Genomic DNA, 22134 nt, shown 5'->3' with positions numbered 1-22134 from the left:
CACGTTCCAAGCTAATTTTAACCTATTTGGTTCAAAAAATGTGTTCCTTGCCGCGATTTGTCCATTGAATGTTGATAGGTTGATGGGTTCCAGTGGTTCCAGTGGTTCCAGTACCCTCGTGGGAGTGAGTGACTCTAAGCATTCATGTGCAAAATGCTAATGAGACCCCAAAGTGAGCCAATTCATGTCAGAAACTCGTTTCTTGCCTCCGAAGGGTGGCAATCCTCAGCAACCTCGCCAATGGATGGATCTAGGAATTCTTTTTTCGTTCCCTATGAAGACGCCAACGAATGCTAATCGTTCCATCCCTCCAAGGAAGTGGTGAAAGAGTTTCGTTTAGAAAGAAGGAAGGAGAAGGGCAAAAAGAGCTTCGGAGAGTGCATTGAACAACGGGTAACTATGTACAACATGACCAAACCACCCCCATGGAGGGTTAAAAAGGGAACAAGCCAAGCCGGAAGCATTTTAACACCATTCACTGAATATTCTGTGGGGTGGGGATTAAAGCTATTGGAGCCAGTGCAGACTTGGCAGTAGTGGAAAATGGATTAGCGACCCAACCGAAGTCCTCGCTAAGTACAATTTGTTTGACGTAACATGTAGGTAGATTTCTCCGCTGGAGGAACAATTCCGTGGCTAAAATTGATTTATGTAGTGTTGTCGGATACAAGCCTCCCTTGAATTTCAAAGTGCTCTTTTTGACTGATTGGACAAATGAATGTGCTTTATGGTCATGGGGGACACTTGGGCCCTGTATTTGGAATGCAGAGCACTAGGGGACACATTATTTTCCAAAAATATAAAGAATTTCCGTACCCGAGGTGGAGCATCATACCAGAAATAACGATTTTGCTTTCATAATGATGGGCATCAATCGATGCATACGTCCAAAATCCTTTTTTACACGCCACGTTGGGGAGAGAAAGATACTCTTTTGGCGAATAGATTAAAAACAATTGCTTCTTTAACTTGGGACTCTCCTCTGGGATAACCCTGTGATATAATGTACCACTGCTAGACCTGAGCTCTACATTAGAACCGAAAATGGTTCGTGTTAAGAACTGCGGTTTCTAAAATCACAAAGCTAAAAGAGAAAGAGAAAAGTAATTTTCATCAACTTTCCCAAAACAAAGGCACGACGGAAAATTATTTCGTGGCACTTCGTCTTGTTGATGAAAGTTATTACAATTCAAGATGTAGAGTCGAAGTGACTTCAAGTAAAAGTTTCGAGGAGACCACCCCATCTGACAATATTACACAAAGCTTGTTGATATAATGCATATATATACATAGCGACGATTGCTGAGGCTGTTGAACGGTCGTAACTGACGATCTCTCGGATATATAGTTGGAATTTTTGTAGACGCACTTTCACTTTGCGAGAGATTTGGAGCTCCATCAGCATAAATCTTTTTTTGAAGCATCACTTCATTAAAGCAGATTTATGCGTCCTTGCCACTAGAAAATTCTCTCGTCTTCAATTCTATCCCGTGTTCGCGGTCTGGAGTCTGAAATCTGGATCTATTGCTTCCAACGGAACGGAAAGGAGGCCAGCAGTGGAACCCCCATATTGGCAGCCTCGACACTTCGCTCGGACGAGGATGGGCAACTTTCGCTCGAGTCAAGAAGAGGCCGAGGGGAGGACGGCGTCCTAGTAAGCTCGTTCCTTTAATATTGAATATCAAAATTAATTGTGTGTGCCACCACAAACCCATTGAATTCAAGAGGAGGGGGAAGGAGATGGGTTGAAATGGAACGGAGCGACTCAGGTTATTACTAAACCTCGACGGACGGAACGAACCATTCATCCTCCATTTTCAAGGATCCGGGAACAAAGCAGGAACCATCTTGCAACTTGAGTGGTCGTCTCTAGCTCCTTTTAGCCTCTCACAAAGAGTGGGATCGACTATTTTGTGAATGCAAATTGCGCCTCGTGCAGGCCTTGTCTAGCCAGAGGTATTTATTCAACGATAAATCCAAATCTGACTTTTTCCCATGTAACGGGTCCATATTTTTCAGATGTGGTTTTAAAGTCGTGTTTTAAAATTGTTTATTCCATTTTCTCATATAGTCTGTTTAGAGCTTGCGTGGCTATTTGTTCGAACCTGGGGCCTGGAATCCAATTTTCATTTAGTCTCTTTCTTTCATCATAATTTTTAAATTTGTCATCAGCATCATGATGTCGCCTTGAAAGTCATTGTCTGGGAGGTGTCACCGATATATGTAGTTTTCTTCCCAATGGATGCGCCGATTGGTTGGACTAAGTGAAACTCACTTGGCCTTGGTGATCGTCAATATTTGGAAGAAAATGGGACAAACGGTTGAGTAAACCTGGATGTGGAACAACTTCCCCATACTGTCTTTGGCCCTTGAGTACGTACACACACGTACACATGGTCCTTAAGCTCATATTTTCAGAACTAACCCAAGCAAAAGGGCTCACCCAAACCGTGACTCAGCCAAGCGAGGAAGCCACTGACTTGCTTGACCATGATGTTCCATCCACTTGGCCGTGACCACCAAATGAAAGTAATTTCTGTGATTGCATCTTGGGACAATACGGAGCTCCCAACCGAAAAGGGCCCAAGGGTCTTCTAGCGCAAACTTCTTGTCTATTGGTCATCGCCGAGGATCCACAAATGGTCCCAAGAGGGTTACCCAGAGATGACATTTCTTTCAATTTGCCACAAATTTAGCTTGGGATGGTTGGTTATAATTCCAAAAGAAGATTTAATAACAACTTTTTCATCCTATTCTTTGTATCTGCTCTGCGAAATGTATACTCAAAAAACTCGGTCGGGACGAATATCGAGCATTGGTATTTACATGAGAGGGGGAAACGAGCGAGGCGAAGGTCTTCAATTCATCCCGAATTGGATTTCTAAGCTCAACTATCTTTGAGTTGGACTGTATCAACTGATAGCAATCCCATCACAAGGCAATCCAAAAGTGGATCACGTTCTATTCCAACTGAGTCCTGGATTTAGTGACCTTTGTTAGAACTTAATGCAATATGAGTCCAACAATCAACTTCATTTTCGACACCAATGCCATCAGAGTGCATTGGGCGATATGAGCTGTACGTACAATCAGACTATTGCCTTTGAAAGAGCGATGTGAGATGTTGGAGTTGCTGGAACTACTAGAGTAGATAATTATAGGAGCGATAAGAATGTCACAAAAGTATGAAGATGCTCTTATAAATATAATCGTATATGTCCAACCATTGAATGGGCGGTCATCTTGTGTTGGAGTCACAAAAGTAGGTCATCAGTCCATAGTCGATTTGTGTTCCAATTTCTCTGTGAAATAAATGATTGTCCCGTTTCGCCTTTGGCACTTAATGACGCCGTTCCATCTCGCGAAATGGATCGAAGACGTGGATAATCACATCCTTCATTCTCGTGTGCGATATGTGAATGCATACATACACTTAAGGTCATTTTGGCTCGGAATCCATTTGGATTGGTCGTACAGTAGGATGATGGTGGTGGTTCTTGGTAGGCGTGACCTTGTAGTCTTTGTTCTATGATGATATCATTGCTGGTAAGCTGTTTTGATAACATGGATGAGTGTTCTCAAGGAAAGAACAGTAAGAAGCAAATGTGCGTTGAACGGTCTTCTCAGCACCCATCATTTGCTTGTCTCACCCTTGAACCATTACCATCCTCCATGGGCCTTGCTTCCTTCCATCATTCCATCTCTTTCCTTCCCCTAGTTGAAGAGAACGACTAAGATGAGTACGAAAATGGCCTCGAATCCTGAAGGACGTCTTTCTCCGGCTCTGGTTTGCTCCTCTTGCACTGACAGCATTGCCGGCTGACTGACTGAAACTTAACCGAGAAAAGTAGGAAATGGAATCAATCCCCGTATCTTGTCACCCAATCAGGAAGTCAAATTCTGAAAGATTGGCCCGATTGCTAATGCATCGCTACACTTGCTCGTTCTTTGCTCTAGTTCTCACTAACTCCTAGTGGAGAGATACTCATTTGAGAAGGAGGCTGAGGCGACGAGAATCTTTGTGGAACCTGAGCTACGTATGCAAGACGTTTACGGGGAACATTATTTTGAGGCAAAGCCAGAGAGACACCACAAATGTTTCCGGCAGTTGTTGTAAATGGTGTCCCGTGTAATATATTTCATCTCTCTCGGTCCTTTCATTGAGCAAAGCAATTCTTAGCATAATCTTGGAATGTGGAACAACTCTGCATTCTATTTTCTCAAGACGATTTGTCACCTTAAGGAGCTTTTGAGCGAGTGTCATTTGATTTTGTCCCAGTTCATTTAAACATCTTTTCTTTCATTGGCTCGGTTTTTTTTCTTGCCGGAGTTTTGTCCCAAAGAAAGGGGATGGAGGAATAATCACCCCGGTCTAGTGAAGGCCAGCAAAGGGCGATTTAGAGCAACGTGCGCTATGTTCGCAGACAGACTCGAGAGGGGAAAGAGAGAAAGAAAGTGTGCAAGATTGCCAGGAGAGAGAGAGAGAGAGAGAGAGAGAGAAAGAGAGCGCGAGAAGGCTGGGAAACAATATTTGTCGGTCCCACAGTTGGAGAGGCTCGCTCCAACGTAAGGGACGAAGGAAATAGAAGAATCAAAGAAATCAATCCCAGCGGCCACAAACGAGCTGAAACGAACAAACGGGAAAAAATTCTTCGTTGATTTCCTATACTGCTGAACCACCCAACGGAAAACTTGCTTCGTTACGCCACAATCCCAAATATTGTCTGAAAGTGGGAACCTAACAAGAAAAAGTTATTCTTTTCTTCGTTAGTTAATGAACCACTGAATTGGTGGCTGGCAAGAGTACTCGACGCTGGTTGTGCGAAGTAGGGAGAGATTTGCAAGTCCGCCGAGGCCTCATGCAAGATCGAGATACAACATGAAGAAGTTGCATCCATTCACCGCCGTGTCGCCATGTCACACTCATCTCCTCGTAGAAAAGAAAGTTTTCCAATGAAGAAACCCGTTCAAAGTGAAAGAGAAAGAAATTAGCCGGTCTCAAGATTTTGAGTTCAGATGGATGACCAACTTGTGCAATGAAGGTTGCGAGTGATGTGAAAGCCATGCTTGCAACGAAACGAAGAAATGAAACAAGAAAAGCTTGTCTTTGGAGGGAAAAAGTGATTTGTTGACTTTAGTACACGGACGTCGTCCTTCATCCACATCACCTCCAGCGACTAATTGGCACTTTCCATCGACAGATCGGCTCCGACTTCATCCCATCACCCTTTCGAGCCAGCTGGAGAAGGTGAGCCACAAGGGAAAACACGGACAAAAAACCGATCCGTCTTGATTTATCCAGATACGTGCGTATGTTTAGGTCTAGCTAGCTTTGACAGACTCGTCACTGTTTTAGTACAGACTGCACTACACTAAGATTTACTGAATCCCTAACATTAGCATTGGAGGGCCAATGTTTAACTCACATTGATCTGGAACATTTTGCAGGACTCAATCGGCTACTGCATTAATGGGCTGAGAATGAGCGAGTCGAGCACTAGCTTCAAACATCTGAGGCGTAGCAATCCGTTTGATTTCTAAAAACAACAAAATGAGTTCATCATCAGGTCTGAATTGAGCTCCTTTTATTTGCTGTTCAAAGTCTTTCGGCTTTCGTAAGTCCATCATGTTCAAGGTTGTTGTGTTCCCGGCCAGTTCAGCCTGGATTAAACAGATTCAAGCAACGATTACAAAGCCTCCCCCACCCTTCTTCATCCTTCGATGTACCTGCTTTATGTGTCATTAATTCTGTCCACCCATGAACGCTATACTATTCGACTACATGGAATGGCCAAGGTGCTGAAAGAGCGCTTATTGGCAGCTTAAGGACACAAAGCAGTAAATATTTGGGATTCCTCACTCCCACCACGAAAGCAAAAGTTGTTGCACGCGAGCAAATTTCAAATTACTCACCTTCTCGCCCATGCACGTTACCTAGTACTAGTGGGTGAGCGAGGAAACTTCAGTTGCAAACGACAAGATTGAAATACGCGTTCTTCACTTCGGTTTCTTTAGAAACCCTATGTAGAGGGGTAAGAGGGAAAAAGGTGAAGCCTGAAACAAGGATTATTAAAAAACACGTGACCTTCCCGAATTTTGAATCCGTAATACGAACGATTAGTTATGGCTGGATTCTTCTTTATGCCATATGATGACGCACTAAAGATTACAGTAACATTTCCTAAAGTAATAACGACGAATATTTCAGGATAATTGACTCACTCTGGTGTTATTGTTATAAGTTTAATGTGAAAGTTGTCAAATGTGGATTGAAAAAAACGCACCTCAACATGTTTGCAAAAAGGCAAAAAAAAAAAACATTTTGCTTGAATTGATGCTGACCGATTTAGGAAGGTATTTAGAATTTACTGAACAAAGTCAATAACAGGGTGGAAAAAAGCATCATATATTGTTTAGCTTCCAAAGAGATTATAGCAATTTGACAAAAGACAAGAAAACGTCTATGAATATCTAGAAAGCTAAGGAATACGTTTTTACGTACTGTAATCAGAGGCAGAGGTTAAGCAAATGCTATTGCTAGTCATTTTGATATTTCAGCTTTCGGCCATGTCTATAAAGATGGCACCAAAACCTTCAAGATTCCTTGACTTTTTTTCAGAATAAAGGCCACTCTGGGGATCTAAAGGATTGATTTTCAGTTATTCTGTTTGTTACAATTACACCATTTTGAGAGGTAATGGGATTACAATGCCTATAAATCCGTTACTTGCTTGTTATTATAGCCCTGGTTCAAAATTCTCAACTGCACCCTGCAGAAATTTTTCCAATTTGATTCATTTCCATCCCAACGTCGCATAACTCTGTCCATGGAACTAAGCAAAGTCAGCCAAATTGGAACCTTGAAGGAGGCTTGACATGAAACGGACGTGGCTCTTGAAACTTGTTTGCTTTTCTTCGCGTAGAAGCAGATTAATGACATGAAGATTGCACTTTGTTTGATCGGTATGGGCTATTACTGCTTCTTTTCCTTGGATTGGAGTCTTTACTGGCATTCAAGTGCAGAGGGATGTTTTCGGCAAACGTGTTGCAAGATCGACAACATGTGTTCCACAATTCTGTTTAGCGTACGTACACGTAAGGGTGGGGTTTCATTAAGGTGGACGGCGCACATACTCCAAAATGAGTAGCTCAACAAGCTGCTTCATGGCACCATTCCATATAGAAGAGGAACAATAGAAGAATATGTTGGGCATAAAAAGAAGCAATTACCTTCCGGAAAGAAGCGCACAAAAACCAGCTCAGGGTGCCGTCCACTATTGAGGCCCACTGTGAGAGCTAATGCCCATCTGTAATGCTATACTGTATGAGACCGGATACAAACGGCAATGCGATCATTGTACCAAATCCGGACTCAAAAGCTTTTGCTCACCACTCACTTAACCTGCTTTAGAATTCTTCATGCAGATTGGACACTTAGGGTCTTACGGTTAACCAATTTCTCCTGAGTTCGACATCGGGTTGAGTTGAAGGTCAGACATAGATTAAAAAGCCCTAGCTCCTCCATCTCGTTTCCATTTCTCCAAATATAGACCTGGGACAAAAGAATCCTTTGAATAGATATCGACAATCTGCTCGTTTGAATGAAAATCTCTTGAAGGGAATTGAACGAAAAGTCTGAAAAATGTGAGAGCTGAATTTCCACCCCATTGCAATATCTTATGGGCCAAGTAAGCTTGGGCCAACTTCATCTAAGTCCCAATAACGAGGAGTATTTTATAACTCAAGACGCATGCACAGTAGTCGCTTGCCACTAGTAATAATAGTGCAGATACCATATACACAATACTAAAGGAGTGCCTTCAGGAGTTGAAGGTCTCCACTTTCAGGGCTGTAACTGATAGCAAGGTATTTTTATATCCCAGATCAAGGAGGACTAACGTTGCTCTTTTCGTTTTGCCCTCGATGACCCCCAGATGACTTGTTTCAAGTTTATTGCCATACTCCTTCCCTGGCCTCCCAATTTTTTTGATCAGTACGAATAAGAGATGGCTTCCATCGAAAGGAGAAAAAAAACCTGCCAGAACTTGGAATCAACTACTTATTTTGTTTTTGTCCCCGAAGACCTCTTACCCCCGGCCATTTCAAGAGCGCACAAAGTCAACGAGCGAAAAGAGAAATGAGAAATGACCATAGTTGAGAATTCATTTCTTTCCTTGTTCGAGGGGGCGGGGGGGAGAGGGGGGTGCGAGTGGATTGTGATGACAAGAGATTGGTCATTTATCATGCCCTAACCCCTTGGACTTTTTTCTTCCATCACTGAGTAGCTGCTAACACCATGTCCCATGTCGTGGTCGGCATATCACTGGGGTGGATCGAAATCGGTCTTGTTCTGAAAGCGTTGGCCCCTGGGGTCCATTCCCCTTTGGCCCCATATTCACATTTAAATGTAATGGCAAGACGAGGGGGCATAGAGGGATTAGAGATCATGCATGTGCGTGTGTGTTTATCCATAGCAAGATGCACCCCCTGCTATAATACCCCACAATAAGAGATAGGGGGAAGATAAATCACGCAGATTTCTTTTTTCTCCACTCATCTTCAAAGAGGCCGGCAAAGAAGAGAGCTCGACGACGAGGACGCACAGAGCGATATCTATTTGCGCTCCAGAGAGACACTTTCACGGCTATGGACAGACTAATCCATTCAAAGGGGGACGATGGCAGGGAGGAACAGAGAGAAGCTTTCAGGTTTGTTTGAGGAAAATATTTTCCAGCATTTATTAAATGACATGACTCAACGAATCCAGGATATTAAAATAGTAACAGGGAAGGGGGAAGGAACAGAAGCCACGTAGAGCATGCACAATAGTCTGAGGAAGACGACTTTGCATACATGAACGCTCACACCCGCACACATACACATAGGCTCAACTCCTCAGTAGGTTTCGAGTAAGTTGGCACACAGGTTTTGTTTGGGTCGATGCTCTACCCCAAAAATAGAAGCCCTTGTCGGTCGGCAGTAGCATCCTGACTAGTAGTAATCTAATTCTGTATTCGATAAAACCTAGTAATGATGGGGCTGGTCGCTTGAGAGGAACAATGACGTTCCAAATTGTCCCAAATGAAACAACCTCATCAATTCTAATTTGACTTTATACGGAACAGTAGCAAATCGAGTCAACAAGAAAGTTAGATATTCAATTTCGGCGAAAATAAACTTCGTTGGAGGATTTGGTGCAAATTGTTCTGCAAGAAAGTCATGAGAAATTGGAAGGTGTCAATATACGGAAACTTCGATCTCGTTCCCTTTCCACGAGAAAAGCTATTTATGCAAGAAAAAGCGAGCTGACTTATATAAAGAGCCATTCTTCAGAATCCATTGTGGATGGCAACGACGCGAAGTTAGTTCGCTCGCCCCCCCGCAAAGGAAGTTGGTCGGGTTCCCGCGAGGCGCCCTCTTCATTGATGCATGGACTGGATTTCAACGGCTTTTTGCCAGTGTGTAGAAATGTTCCCACTTCGATCCAACCAACCTCGGTGTACCTTTTATAGGGTCTATTGTCATGGAAAAGGGGAATACCATCTCACCTATCCAATTTATATTCGGATCCGACCTCTCCAGAGGCCTTGAATATCCCAACCATCAAGACCACCAAGACCACGACGACGATGGCGACGACGACGACGACAAAGAAAAGCCTTTCTCCTCTTTTGGGATGTGATGACAAACTTTTCCTTTTCTTTTTGTTCCAGGCTTGCCACCACAGCGCCTTCAACTTCAGAGGGTTGGGTTGATACTGTTGCTTGGAGTATTGGGATGAGAGTTGGACGATGCCTCGGGGTCCCAAGGGACTAGTGAACGACAACTACCTTGGCTCGAGGCTTAATGATACTATGCGTGCATACAAGATGCAGACGAGTGTCAGCCCAACGTGATTTTCCAATCATGCCTTAACCAAGAATGACACTTGCCATTGGGAAAAAGTCCAACTTGAACTCCAACTGTGAGCATTGACATGGCCATGCCACGAACAGAGCAGGCATGTCAAGCCAAGGGCGTCTCAAGTACCCGAAGGGATTTGCCAGCCTACTTTTGCATTGCAATCTGCATCTATATCTCCCATTTGGTGGTTGGAGTTGCTGCTGCAACTTGTCCGCGAAAATGCGAATGCATTTGGAGGGATGGCAAGAGCGTGGTGGATTGCTCCAACCAGGGTCTTGGGAGCATTCCCACGGATGTGGATGTGTCTTCTCAAGCACTAAATATCTCGGGTAATCACATTCCACTCTTCAACGAACGGCAGTTCTCTCGCTTTGGAATGACGAATTTGCAAAAGATTTCGGCCTCAAATTGTGGATTGGGCCAAATTCACCGTCATGCTTTCCAAGGACTGACCAACCTCGTGGAGCTGTATCTGGACAACAATAATCTCGCCGAGGTAAGCCCTTGGGTCTCTAAGAGGCTAAAAGTAGTGGGCCCACTTTATTACTTGAGGGTCAACCCATATTACTGCACACCTCCCTCAAGTGTATTTGTCTTTCTCAAAGGGTTTGGAAACACGTCCACTGATCCTTGAGAAGGACATGCATGCATTATTACTCTTCTCTTCTCGTGTATTCATTCAATGGATTTTGTGGGCTTTGAGAACGCTTATTCTTTGATAACACAAAGATCTTGTCGGCCGTCAGAATTGCTCCTCATTCATGCTCTAAATCCTGTGCGAGATAGAACGCGTCAAAGTTGGACAGGATTTGCTTACATGTACTTGTAAACACATTTTTCTTGTCCCACATTCCGCTCTGGAACAAAGATCCGACTCATTTGCCGCGAAACACTCAAAGACGATACTGGATCATTCAAGCACAAAGAGAGCTGAGAACGGCATTCACTTGCATGACATATTTTTCTCACTCACCCAATGTTTCTTGTGGGAAAGAATGGCAAGCACTATGATGCAGAATGTCTGCCACAATTCAGATTTCTTCAAGAAATATAAATGTTCGCACTTTGGGCGACTTGCTTGATGTTTCCACAATTGGGGTTCTGGGCTTTCATTTCTGTGAGCGATGTACTTAGGAGAAGCTAAAGAAAAATCTAGACAAGTGGAGCAGATTTTGAATCCTCTTTTCATCTTTAAAAGATTTAAAGAATATGTTTGCCTTTATATCTGTCCCCATATACCCTAACTACCAAGGGAACGTCAAAACTTACAAAGATTAGTACTGTACGTCTTTCGAAATTTCGAAAAGTACGAGAGCAGAAGACAGGTGCTCTTAGTAGGATGAAAGCGGTAATCAACCTGCATTCAGAAAAATAGAAAACACTCTTCAGATCACAATCCAAAGGGTGGATGATGATTTTTGACCGCATTCTTGAAAATGATAGAAACATTATTCTCAGATAAGTTGGTGCATACTTTTAATGCCATCCAATTGGTGGTCTGGTAGAGGGTACTTGAATTTCATGAAGGGACATAAAAGTTCCCATTTTCTGCCCAGGGAAGCCATAGACATGTCGTATTTTACTCACGCGTCGATTTTCAAGCCGATTTCATAAGTCGATCTGATCGGAAATTGTGCGTGTTCCAGGTCCCTCATGAGGCTTTAGCTGGAGATGCACCCTCGCTAATGACACTGAATCTTCGGCACAATACCATCACACGGATCCCATCCCAGGCCTTTCGCCAACTGACCTCACTCAAAAAATTGGACCTCTCCGAGAACAAGATCCAGGTCGTGGAATCAGGGGCCTTCGAGGGTCTGAGCAACCTCGAGCGGATTTATTTGCATGCCAATCGAATTTCAAATTTGGACGCTCGGGATTTCTCGACCTCGCTCCAAGGGATCACTTTGCATGACAATCGGTGAGTAGTCTTTTGAAAGGTTTCTCGTGAACAGCCAACGAGAGAAAATGAGACTCTTTTCAGGTTGGTTGGAAAGCTAATGAAATACGTTGAAATATAGCCCTTGATCCTTGCTCGGCATAAAATCAGTAAAGCCTTTCAAGAGGAGTATTTCTAATTTGACGTCACTCGTTAAGTAGGACACGTTCTTATCCCCAACCGAACCCTGTGTGGTGGTATGATATGTTCCCAATTCAGTAAGCGTGTAAGTGACGCACCAAGTGACCTAAAATCGCCATGATTGACGGCACATTGCCTTTGCACCCCAAGGGTCTTTCCATTCTTGGTGACAGAGGGAGAAGAGATTTGGCCCAGATTAAAGAGATTATGCAACACATTAATACAACCTGACTAGCACCATTCGAGAGTGTACGTAGTTGAAGAAGACTCGATCGACACGCAAAGAAGACCCAGTCACCGGGTCATCTCGCATACAGATCGTACATTCGAGAGCCTATACCATGTGTGTGTATGCCTTGAATTATGGCTCATTGCTTCTGCGCAATGTGTAACGTTCCATGTTGGAATTGACCTCTTTTGGTCCTTATTCAAAGAGACTTGACGAAATTAAGATTCAACACGAACTTACCAGCCACATTGTCCCCTTTACAGATGGTCCTGTGATTGCCATCAACGAAGTTTCCGGCTTTGGCTCACTCAAAGCAATGTCGCTCGTCCAGTGGAACCCGTTTGCCACGGTCCACGGCGCCTCATTGGGATTCGCATCCCAAGCTTGAGCTTGGCCGAGTTTGCGTGTGCCCCTCAACTCTCCCCTACCTCGATGTACCTGACCGTACCCCAGGGCAAGAACGTATCGATTGTGTGTCGGGTAGCTTCAGATCCACTGAGTGAGATCATTTGGTATTTCAATGGCAATCGAATCAAAGACGCCACCATTCGCTACCAACAAGGAACAATCGAACGCACGGCCCACGTAAGTTCATGAAGCACCAAAACATTGTTGAGTCGAATTGATATTGCGAGAGACACAAGTAAGAAATGTCTTGAATCAATCCATCTTTTAGCAACAGAAATGAAACCCTATGCACCTATTGTAGTTCCATAATCCTCATTTCCTGATTATGCCGTGGAAAATTCTCTTTAACGATGATGTCTGTTGCGCTTTTGCTTAGGAACGCCTTTTTGACACGTTCTTGGGTTTTTGCTTCAAAAACAAAAGCGTAACAAATCCAAGTTGAAAAAATCTTGAAACTTTTTTGACAAGCGAGGAATGGAAAAGAAGAATTGTGCATGCATTTCACTCATTGCCAACTCAAAAAGGGGAGAAGGTGCAGGAAATCTAAGATAACCACACATTTCGAAAAATCCACATGTCACAACTTTAGACTCAAACCACATAAAAAAACACACAATTGACATCAATGAAATAACTTGGTCGAATGAATTATTCAATTGCACTTTCGCATCAATGTGTTTGTGCCATAGACTTAGATTGGATTTGAAAATGATTTTCCGTGGTAAAAAGGAATTGAAATGCTTTTGGGAGTGCGGCTGATTCTGATATCATAAATAACATGACAATAGCCCTACGAATATTCCATGGCGAAAGAGTAAAGCAAAGCCCGAACTCCTGTTGAATCTGCAAAAAGGATTGTTTTGAAACTTGGGCATATATGTTATGACATTACAGAAAAGAATTTGCCTTCGAACGTTTCATTCGTGTTATTTCCTTTTGCTTGGCTCCGGTGCTTTCGAAAGTGCGACTCGGGAAAGCACTCCAATTTGCTCAAGAGGCCATGTCCATACATTATATCACTTGAAATAGCTCGTTTTTGGACATTTTTCCGAGCCATGTATTTGGATTTGCCCAACGGGGAGCTCTTCCTTCCAAGAAGATTGGTCCAACTGGCTTCATTCTGAATAAAGGAAGGAATCTTTCTTCCTCCCTTAAACAACAACAACAACAACAACAACAATCATAAGAGCAGTAGCAACAACAACAACAACACAACACCATAATAATGATACTCAGGATAAGCTCGAGGAACATGGGAAAGCATTGGCCATACGGAAGGAAAAAGAAGAGTGATATTCGTGCGCGACCTATTAGCATGGAGGGAAATAAGCTTGAGCGCTCATGGGCTCATGCGAGTCCAATACCGTTTTCAGATGTACTGTAGATGTAAATATATTTACCTCAGTGTTTTTGTGAGGCTGATGCAACTCGCGTCCGACATTTTATAGCACAGAGACCGAATGCACCCAAGTAATGCACCTTTGCCAATAAAGTTATCCATGCTTGAAAATATTTCTATTAGCTAACTTTATGGGAGTGAGGTGGCCGGGTCATCTGGATGGAAATTCTGATTGGCTTTTTTTCCGTTCCAACAATTTCATGACACTCTACTTAAGACCGTGAAACGGATTGAAGATTAACAACGCAAGTTTCCCTTGTGAACAACAATTTATGTTCCATCCTGCATTCACAAGTTTTCCAATCACGACCTGTTTCAACAAGCTGCCTCTTCACTTCTTTCCAGCAAGATAATTATGCATGGTCTCACCACGCCTCGGCTTCAATCCAACCTTGGGAACCTTCCGATGTGGGACATGGGCGCTCGTCAAATTTGGCGAATCGCATTTTACGCCACGACATCATTTCTGAGAGTGAGACTCGATCTGAACTTCTCATTCACAATACGAGTGTCCGTGACAATGGGACATATCACTGTCAAGCAGAAAACAAGGCGGCAAGAAGCGTGTCCAACTTTACACTTCACGTCACAAATCACATTGATACCCCTAAGATATTGCAGGTGAGTCAATGGAAAGACCCGATCCTCAGTTTCTGCATCCAATCTGACCGTCGCAACATTTTCTTGGCGAACTTAAGAAGGTCCTTTTTCTTTCCACTCTGAATTCAATACGACCTCAATTAGCATTTCAAAACAGTCGGTTGCTGCATAGGCACTGAACTTCTTGATGTTACTTACAATGCATGAGGAAAGGCAATTGCCGCATGAAAAAAAACACGAAATCAAAACCCAGTGTAAATATTTCATAGGGTTCTTGAAATCTTTTTGATCAAGCTTCTACAGTTTGTTTGAGAATTGAAACATGTTCTTGGGCTTCAAATTATGTCATATCGTAAAGCAGAAATATTGTGGTCGGAAAAAGAGAAAGACAAGAATCTTAAGGGAACACGAAATCTGAACAACCTATCCCTTCGAAACTACATTGAAAAAGCCAAAACTTTAGCTTGGTAAAACTTTAATGCGAATTGACATCATTTCAAATTTGATAAGCTTTTTCGAACATTTTACTCCCTATCCCAACAAAGTAGCTTATCATGACTCAGTCATGAGCAATGATTTTTACAAAAAATGACTTTTCTCCTTTCAGCTGAAATGTCAAACAATAGTGAGTTCTCTTTGGACGGTAGATGACATTCTTGAAATTAGATCCAGAGATATTGCAATGAAAAGTTTCGTTGATATCGTAGACCACAAATCCTATCCCAATTCTGGCGATCACGTTTCTTAATTCACCATGGTATTTGTTATCTAGAAATGATAATAAGAATTAAGGATGGGCAAAACGTGCAAATCAATGAGGCCAATTATGCAAATAAACTACCTTCAAAATTGTCGATAATGCAAAAAGGCATGGCTAAGACCGTTCAAAATGGAAATGCTTGTTCTAATCGCAATGGGTACAAAGGACTTTGTCAAAAGTTGCAGATAATACATTTAAGGTGAAAAAGGTAAAAAAGGCATAAAACAATGAAAAAAGACCAATCATGAAAAAACGTACATTTGCATCCTTTGCACATCCTTAATAATCATAAAGTAAGTGGCAGGGCCACTTTGATGACAATGTCGCCAGAATGTTCTAAATCATCTGGTCATATCATCTAGTTGGAGCAATTAGTAAAATTACTTTATAACTTAGCATACTCTCGCACAACTTTCTTTTTGTTGGTCGTTTGAAGTGCATTTTAAGTCTCATTTATGATTCAAACGATTGCCAAGTTTTTACTGAGCGAATTTCAAAATATTTCTTTGAAATTAAAAAGGGTTACCAAGGGTGGTCGTCGCTTAAATCTTTGAACAGTTATCCCAAATTGTGAAAATGGTGCTTCCCATTGTTCGGTACTGTTCTATTTTCATCATTTAATTCATATACGTTAAATCTATCTGATTATCCCACCAGTTTGCGCTTTGAACAATCTCTAAAGCACGATGATCAATCCATTCACATTGCTTAACCGAAAAAATCTTCAAAAAAACTGAAATTGGAATTTGAAGTTCTCGTTTTATAGTTTGTTTGGGTAACTCGGGGCACCTTAGGGTAGAATTGCGAAATTGCGAGTAGGCAGTAGTTGGATTGCAGGAGATGGTCATCCGTCTTGGATGAGCTCTCTTGATCGAAAAAGAACCATTTGTCCTTCTCATCTCAAATTCTCCGGCTCTAGTTGGTTGTCTAGCTGGCTGGCTGGTTGCTTGGTTGCTTGGTTGGTGGTGTCCAATCTATCCTGTCTGAGGCACCCAAAACTTTCATGATCGAAAAGGGGTCGTTTCATCTGTCAGATCTCTAGACATGAGTTTGCTCTTGTGTAGCTGAGTAGGGAGTACGCACATACAATACGTACGTAAGCCAGAATGATGAAGGCCTTCTCTCCAAGGGGGAAACAGGCGGTCACGCGGACGGCCCTGCAAACAGAGACACTGAAACCTCATACGGCGAAGAGAACTCGTATAACTTGAGCCAAACGACCTCCAAGGTCTCCCAAGTAACTCAGTCCATATATCATTTGATGAGGAAAATTTCCTCAAAAGAATTTCTTTCTCTCGTTTTTATTCTTGCAGCTCCGACTTGAGTACTTTGTGGCCGTAGCAGTCGGGGTCATCTTGATCTTGGTGCTGATAATCATGGCCGTGGCTGTGTTGCTCATTCGCCTCTGTCGGAGACGGATTAAATCCAAACAGAGCGAGATGATGAAAGCCGACGAGCGAAACGGAAGCTCGTCAACTCTCTATGGGGCCAAAAAAGTCGGGCCAATGCCGGCCAAAATGCCCAAGCACATCAGAATGGGCACGGGCGGATTTCGAAACCCACAACCAACCACTTCCATTGCGGCTTCGTCTCAACAATCATTAAATCCTTACCTCAATTCCACAATATCTGATCGTCCGGACTTGCTGACGGACCACAGCTTGAGTAGCACGGGCAAAGGTTCAAAGGTTGCGTCTACCGGAACCATGTCCAGCGAGTCAAGTCGGGTCAGCTCGGGTAGCCAACCTACATCCCAACAAGGCTCCTATCGAATGGCCATGGAGAACATTATTGATGATTACAGGTAACTGATGTATTTTCTCATTTGTAGCAGCCACGGGTTACTATTCCTTTTTACGTACGTTTACTAGCTGTACTATCGAAAAATAAGTTGTATGGTAGACAAAGCGCAGAGTTCATTTTTTGGGGGTTGAATGTGGTGACAATAAAAGCAGCTATTTGCTTGCACAAAACTTTGTCTTGGCCGTGGAAACTTTCGCTTGAAATGTCACGCCCATGTCAAAATGGCGTAACTATAAGTTAGGGGAAGACGGGAGAGCGAGTCTGGTGGGTTTGAGCGGCCCCTGTTCATAATATGCCCAATGAGCTAATGTTTCTCTCTCCCAAAGTTTCATAGCCTTCAGTAGCCCAGTCGTCATTTGTTGCAGACTTTGTCTTTGAGACACCAACTGGCTGGTTGTTTCTTGAAAGCTGGTTCTCATTTTCGACTTGTCACAACCTTGAGTGTGGCACAAATGCGCACATTTCATCCCATATTCCATTTCATAGTCAAGCCAACCTTCATTTCTTTGGTTTTTAGGCTCTCTAACCCGCCTGAGTTGCGCACCAAGCCTTTGATTGGGTCTACATCTTTAAATGATCAAGGAAAGGGGATGAGTCGAGCTCCCGCCGCCAGACCACTGAGCAGTGTCATGTCAGATTGCCTACGAGGCTCCTCTGTTCCATTTCCCGATTCCTGCGTCTCCAGAAGTGGTCGCGATCTCCTGGGAATTGATCCTCGGATAGTGGATGCCCTTGAAGAGGGCGGAAACGGACGTTACCCCGTTGATTATGGTCTTCCAAGATCGCCACCAATGGATCCTTCAAACTTGAGGGCTTTTGCCAATCCAAACTATAGACATCATCCCCATTCAAACACCTTGCCACATCACTACCATTCATATCAGAGCGACCAGCTTTTGGCCAGAGGGCAACCGTCTTTTAGCTTGGGTCACCACCCGATGGGAACAATGCCATCACATTACTTCAGGCCGCAGGGTGGAACCACGACTTTGGACGCGCTTGCACTTTGGCAATACCAACAGCTACAAAACCAGATCAGCCATCAACCCCAAAGTCTTCATCCGAATTTCTTGCGCACCAAACAAGTTCTACCAGATGAAAAATATCCGGATGAAGATTCACGACATGCCATCATGTCTGATCATCATCTTTACCAAAGTCTTCCTGTCAGGTCTTTTATCGAGGGTTCTCACCCAACTCCCTTGGGTCCCATTTTGTCCCAAGCTTCCCATCCGCCTCATCTTCAACTCTCAGAACCCCTTTATACCTCCCTTCAAAGTACGAGTAATGCCAATCACTTACAATCCGGCGAGCAGCAAAATAAACCACCCTATGCCTACCCTTCAGATCGGCAAATGGACTTGTCCCATTACGAAACCATTGGCCGTAACAAGACGAGCCAGAGTATGAAGACCATGATGAATCCACAACAACAACACCACCAACAGCGACAACAACAACAACAACAACAACAACAACAACAACAGCCACTCCCACCGATCACTTCAAGCATATCTCCTGAGATGACATCGACAACTAGTTCAAGTCAGCCCATAGTTCAAGAGAACACCAGAGCTGATCATTTTCCCTCCGACACGATTCCGTCAGAGTCAATCAAGAATTCAGTGTTTTCTAGCTTGCCAACAATCAAGTCCTCAGAGGATCAGACCCTATCGACATACTTGGCCCCCTTGGCCGAGCAGGAGGATGGTGGCACCACGAGTGGGGCGGGTAGTAGTAGCTGGACTTCCGAGGCTCCCTCCACTGTTCCTCTGGTTGAGGATTTCTCGCCCTCCGAAGAAACGAGAACTGATGAGGTCGATCAACAAGAGAAGGGGAAACAAGCGAACCAGACCCGCAATCCACTCGCGGAGGATAATGATCAATCAACAAGCAACTTGCACTTCCAAGTCCAGCCGACCAGTTGGACACGGTCAATGGAAAATGATGCATCACACCCCGGTAAAACAGATGTAAAAGCCTCGTCAGAGCCTCAACATGAAAGGAAGCCGGAAACAACACGCCCACTTCTTTCTCAACCCCAACTAGTCACAACCCAACCAAATGAAAAGCCCAAGAATGATGGCCATAATCTTTTGAGCAATGACACGAGGGAACTAACGGACCAGCAAAACGAAAATGGCTCCGCCAGTCAAGGTGATAAACTGGAAGGCTCACTGAAGGACAAAAAGGAGCCCACCGTTGCGGCTTTTCAGTCTGTGCAATCGAGCTACGCTAGTGAGACTGGAGATGATGTGGGAAGTGATTCTTCCCTCCAATTGATCTCCACCAGTCAAGGGGAGGGGGAGGAAGAGGAAGAGGTGAAAGGAAACTTGACTAAAAGTGATCCAAGGAGTCAAGCAGACAAACTTGTCGAGAGTAGTGATGAGAGTTTAGTTGGTATGGACACTTTAAAGATCTACCAAGAACTTGACGATGCATTCATCTCTTTGGATCAAGAAGTCAACAACTTTGAAGCAGGAGTAAATGATAGCAGTTGAAAGACCACAGAAATGAAATGAAGTGTTTTGTTTATGTCGAACAAGATTGAAAAGTTGTGATATTTCGGCTCGTATGCTGGGCTTGCTAATACATGGCTGCCTAAACCAAGTCATCCTTTAGACATTGTTGCTAATAGCTTAATAACCGTATTCAAACAATCAGTGCACATTTTCTATTCCCGTATAACACATCAGCAATAAAGAGTGCAAGTTGTGAAGCATATCACTACATAGTTCTGAATATACCGAGTCCATGGGTGCCTGATGCATTGTGTCTTGTGCCTTGCTATACAATTCAAGGCCCGTTTTTTGCCATCTCAGAATATTCGTCCACGCTCTGCCTGGCTTCCACTTGTGTCAGATACATGACTTGCTTGACTTGACACATGACAGCCGAGATGTCTACGGCCACGTCAAACTTATTAGCGTACATGCAACCACTGCTCTGGACTTTCGGAAGGTCTTCGACGGCCAAATGACAGATCCATCGTACGACCTCACCCGCACAGCCTATCCCATTCTCGTCATAAATCCAAAGACTCTTTCGAAAGCAAACTTTGGCAAAATCTTTCATCCTAAAGGGACGCAAGGGTTAGTCAGTATTATGTGCCATGTCAAAGATGTCCTTGGTCTTTATTTAGAGTTACAGATGAGTAAACTGTTTGTCCAGACCAAGTTTCGCAGATATTCTGAACAATGTAATGAAGTTTCAGATCAAGTTACTTACTTATGGTCGGTCATAACTTGTTGGACGTCATAAAGATTTGAATCAAGTTGTTTGATCTCCAAGGTGGCTAGAACAGAGTAAAAATGCTCATCCGGGACAAATGTATCTATGATCCAATTGTAGTATTCGATCGCCACGGGATGGTGAATCAAGAAATGTGCGAATGTCCTATTTAAAATGACATTTTTGGAGGCCTTATACACATGGGCTTCAATTGGCGACGGCTCTTTTTCACACTGGCGAATGTTATAGGATTCGAAATCGAACTCCCCAGTACCAGTGCGAACCATCTTGTAAGGATGACCTTGTCTGTGTTTAGGAGCGTCACTCTCGAATTGAATAACGTTGTTTAGGTTATTTTCAACCAATTTTCGTCTGAAGGCTCTGTATGACACCAGTGGGAGCTCGGTTCCAGCCGGATTCATGAAATACTGCCACCGTGTATCGTGTTCCAGGAGCAACCTCAAACAGACTAGATCCGCCTCCAATACAGAGTCCCACCCCCAATATACTGGAATTTCCAACTTCGCGATCATAAACATACTTCCGGGAAACTTTAGCTTGTAGCATCGGACTAAGCTTCGTACTGCCGATTTGACCTTGTCACTCGCCTTCAGATCCAAGTGGATACAATGGGAATCGACAGGTCGGTAGTGTAGGGCGAGATACATCTCGAAAATTCCGATTTGGGTATGAAGTGAATGGGCCACACCAAAACGTAACTTCCATTCTTCGACGGAGACATTATGAAAAGCATTGGTGGGCATTAGCCTAAAATACTCGTCGCAGTTTTTGGTTCGTTCCAGAATGGCATCTTCCGAGAGAAACTGTTTCATATCACGTTGAAGTAGAGGGTCTTTGTATGACTTTGGATCCGAACAATTGATCCTTCGAATGAAGTCCATGAGTGTTGGTTCAGGAAGAGACGAATCCAGCGCGTCATCGTCGTGTCTGAGATTGGGAATGGGCACAAGGTAAATGAGAAACCCGCACAATATTATTAACAATAGAAATTTTCTCCGCCTTGATAAGCTGACCACCTTATTGGGAGAGCACATGGCACTTCCACTTTCACCATGCTTAATGACCTACTTAATGAAAGTCGTTTATTGCGCCAGTCTGACTAATCTTGGTCTATTTCATCGTTTGTATTCCAACTTTGAATGATGGTTCACTTATTATGGGATCCTATGTAAACGAACAATCCCAAACTGAGTTTTTGTGTGCTAGTTTTGCGACAGGGAATGGCTTGCTAAAATGGTTCTGATCTGCTAAAACAGATGCTCGTTTCTATGTCAGTTGTTCATTGCCTTCTACTACATGCATTCTAAAAGCTGGAGCTCTCCCACAAGAATAATGATTTAGCGAGGGTTTATCATTTTCAAGCATCAGGTAGCCAGTAACAGTTGAACTTCAGCCCTCATACCTAGAAATCCCATGAGATTGTCTCTGGCTCACATACACAAAGAACTAATTTTTCTACTACGTGTTACCGTACATCCGCCTTGGCCGGACAGCATCTCTGGCTCACATACACAAAGAACTAATTTTTCTACTACGCATAGGAATTTGAATCATTTCACCTCAATGCCCTGGCGTGTATGTTAATGTGTATGTGTGAAAAGCGATGAAAATTGAGGAGCCGTAGAATTTATATGACGCCCTTTTAAAGAACATGAAGAGAGCAAGTTCCGTAAATTTGAGGCTCAACAGGTTCGAGGGTT

General features: G+C 43.4%; 2 protein-coding genes across 4 annotated transcripts in view; one reads left to right on the top strand and one right to left on the bottom strand.

The window, feature by feature from the left end:
* LOC131877626 (uncharacterized) overlaps positions 1-19906 on the top strand; it is a 42163-nt gene extending 22257 nt beyond the window's left edge. Inside the window, exons 1-7 of one of the 2 annotated variants that reach the window (XM_059223358.1) lie at positions 4532-5248; positions 9714-10399; positions 11550-11824; positions 12476-12797; positions 14365-14640; positions 16693-17183; positions 17700-19906. In XM_059223358.1, the coding sequence (XP_059079341.1) occupies positions 9977-10399; positions 11550-11824; positions 12476-12797; positions 14365-14640; positions 16693-17183; positions 17700-19683 (3771 nt within the window). In that variant the 5' untranslated portion in view covers positions 4532-5248; positions 9714-9976 and the 3' untranslated portion in view covers positions 19684-19906. Of the gene's footprint in view, positions 1-4531; positions 5249-9713; positions 10400-11549; positions 11825-12475; positions 12798-14364; positions 14641-16692; positions 17184-17699 lie in introns of those variants that run through there. The other variant, XM_059223359.1, reaches the window with a different exon arrangement.
* LOC131877627 (beta-1,3-galactosyl-O-glycosyl-glycoprotein beta-1,6-N-acetylglucosaminyltransferase 3-like) lies at positions 15237-21879 on the bottom strand. Of its 2 annotated transcripts, XM_059223361.1 has the most exons (3): positions 20411-21879; positions 19930-20258; positions 15237-15387 (listed from the first exon to the last, which is right to left on the bottom strand). In XM_059223361.1, the coding sequence occupies exons 1-2, from the start codon at positions 21466-21468 to the stop codon at positions 19979-19981; spliced, it is 1338 nt and encodes a 445-aa protein (XP_059079344.1). In that variant the 5' UTR covers positions 21469-21879; the 3' UTR covers positions 15237-15387; positions 19930-19978. The 2 variants fall into 2 exon arrangements, with proteins under 2 accessions (XP_059079344.1, XP_059079343.1); XM_059223360.1 differs by lacking the exon at positions 15237-15387 and having other exon boundaries at positions 19834-20258.
* Between the last annotated feature and the right edge of the window lie 255 nt (positions 21880-22134).

This window comes from Tigriopus californicus, chromosome 3 (genome assembly GCF_007210705.1).
Source record: "Tigriopus californicus strain San Diego chromosome 3, Tcal_SD_v2.1, whole genome shotgun sequence".
Lineage (NCBI taxonomy): Eukaryota > Metazoa > Arthropoda > Copepoda > Harpacticoida > Harpacticidae > Tigriopus > Tigriopus californicus.
Note: the sequence above shows the minus strand (reverse complement) of the source record. Positions and strands in the feature narration are given on the sequence as shown.

Excerpts from the sequence above, each read along its gene's own strand:
- LOC131877627 (XM_059223361.1), bottom strand. The coding sequence starts at position 21,468 with ATGTGCTCTCCCAATAAGGTGGTCAGCTTATCAAGGCGGAGAAAATTT. Across the intron at positions 20,259-20,410 it reads CAAGTTATGACCGACCATAA|GATGAAAGATTTTGCCAAAG; the intron begins GTAAGTAACTTG and ends GCGTCCCTTTAG.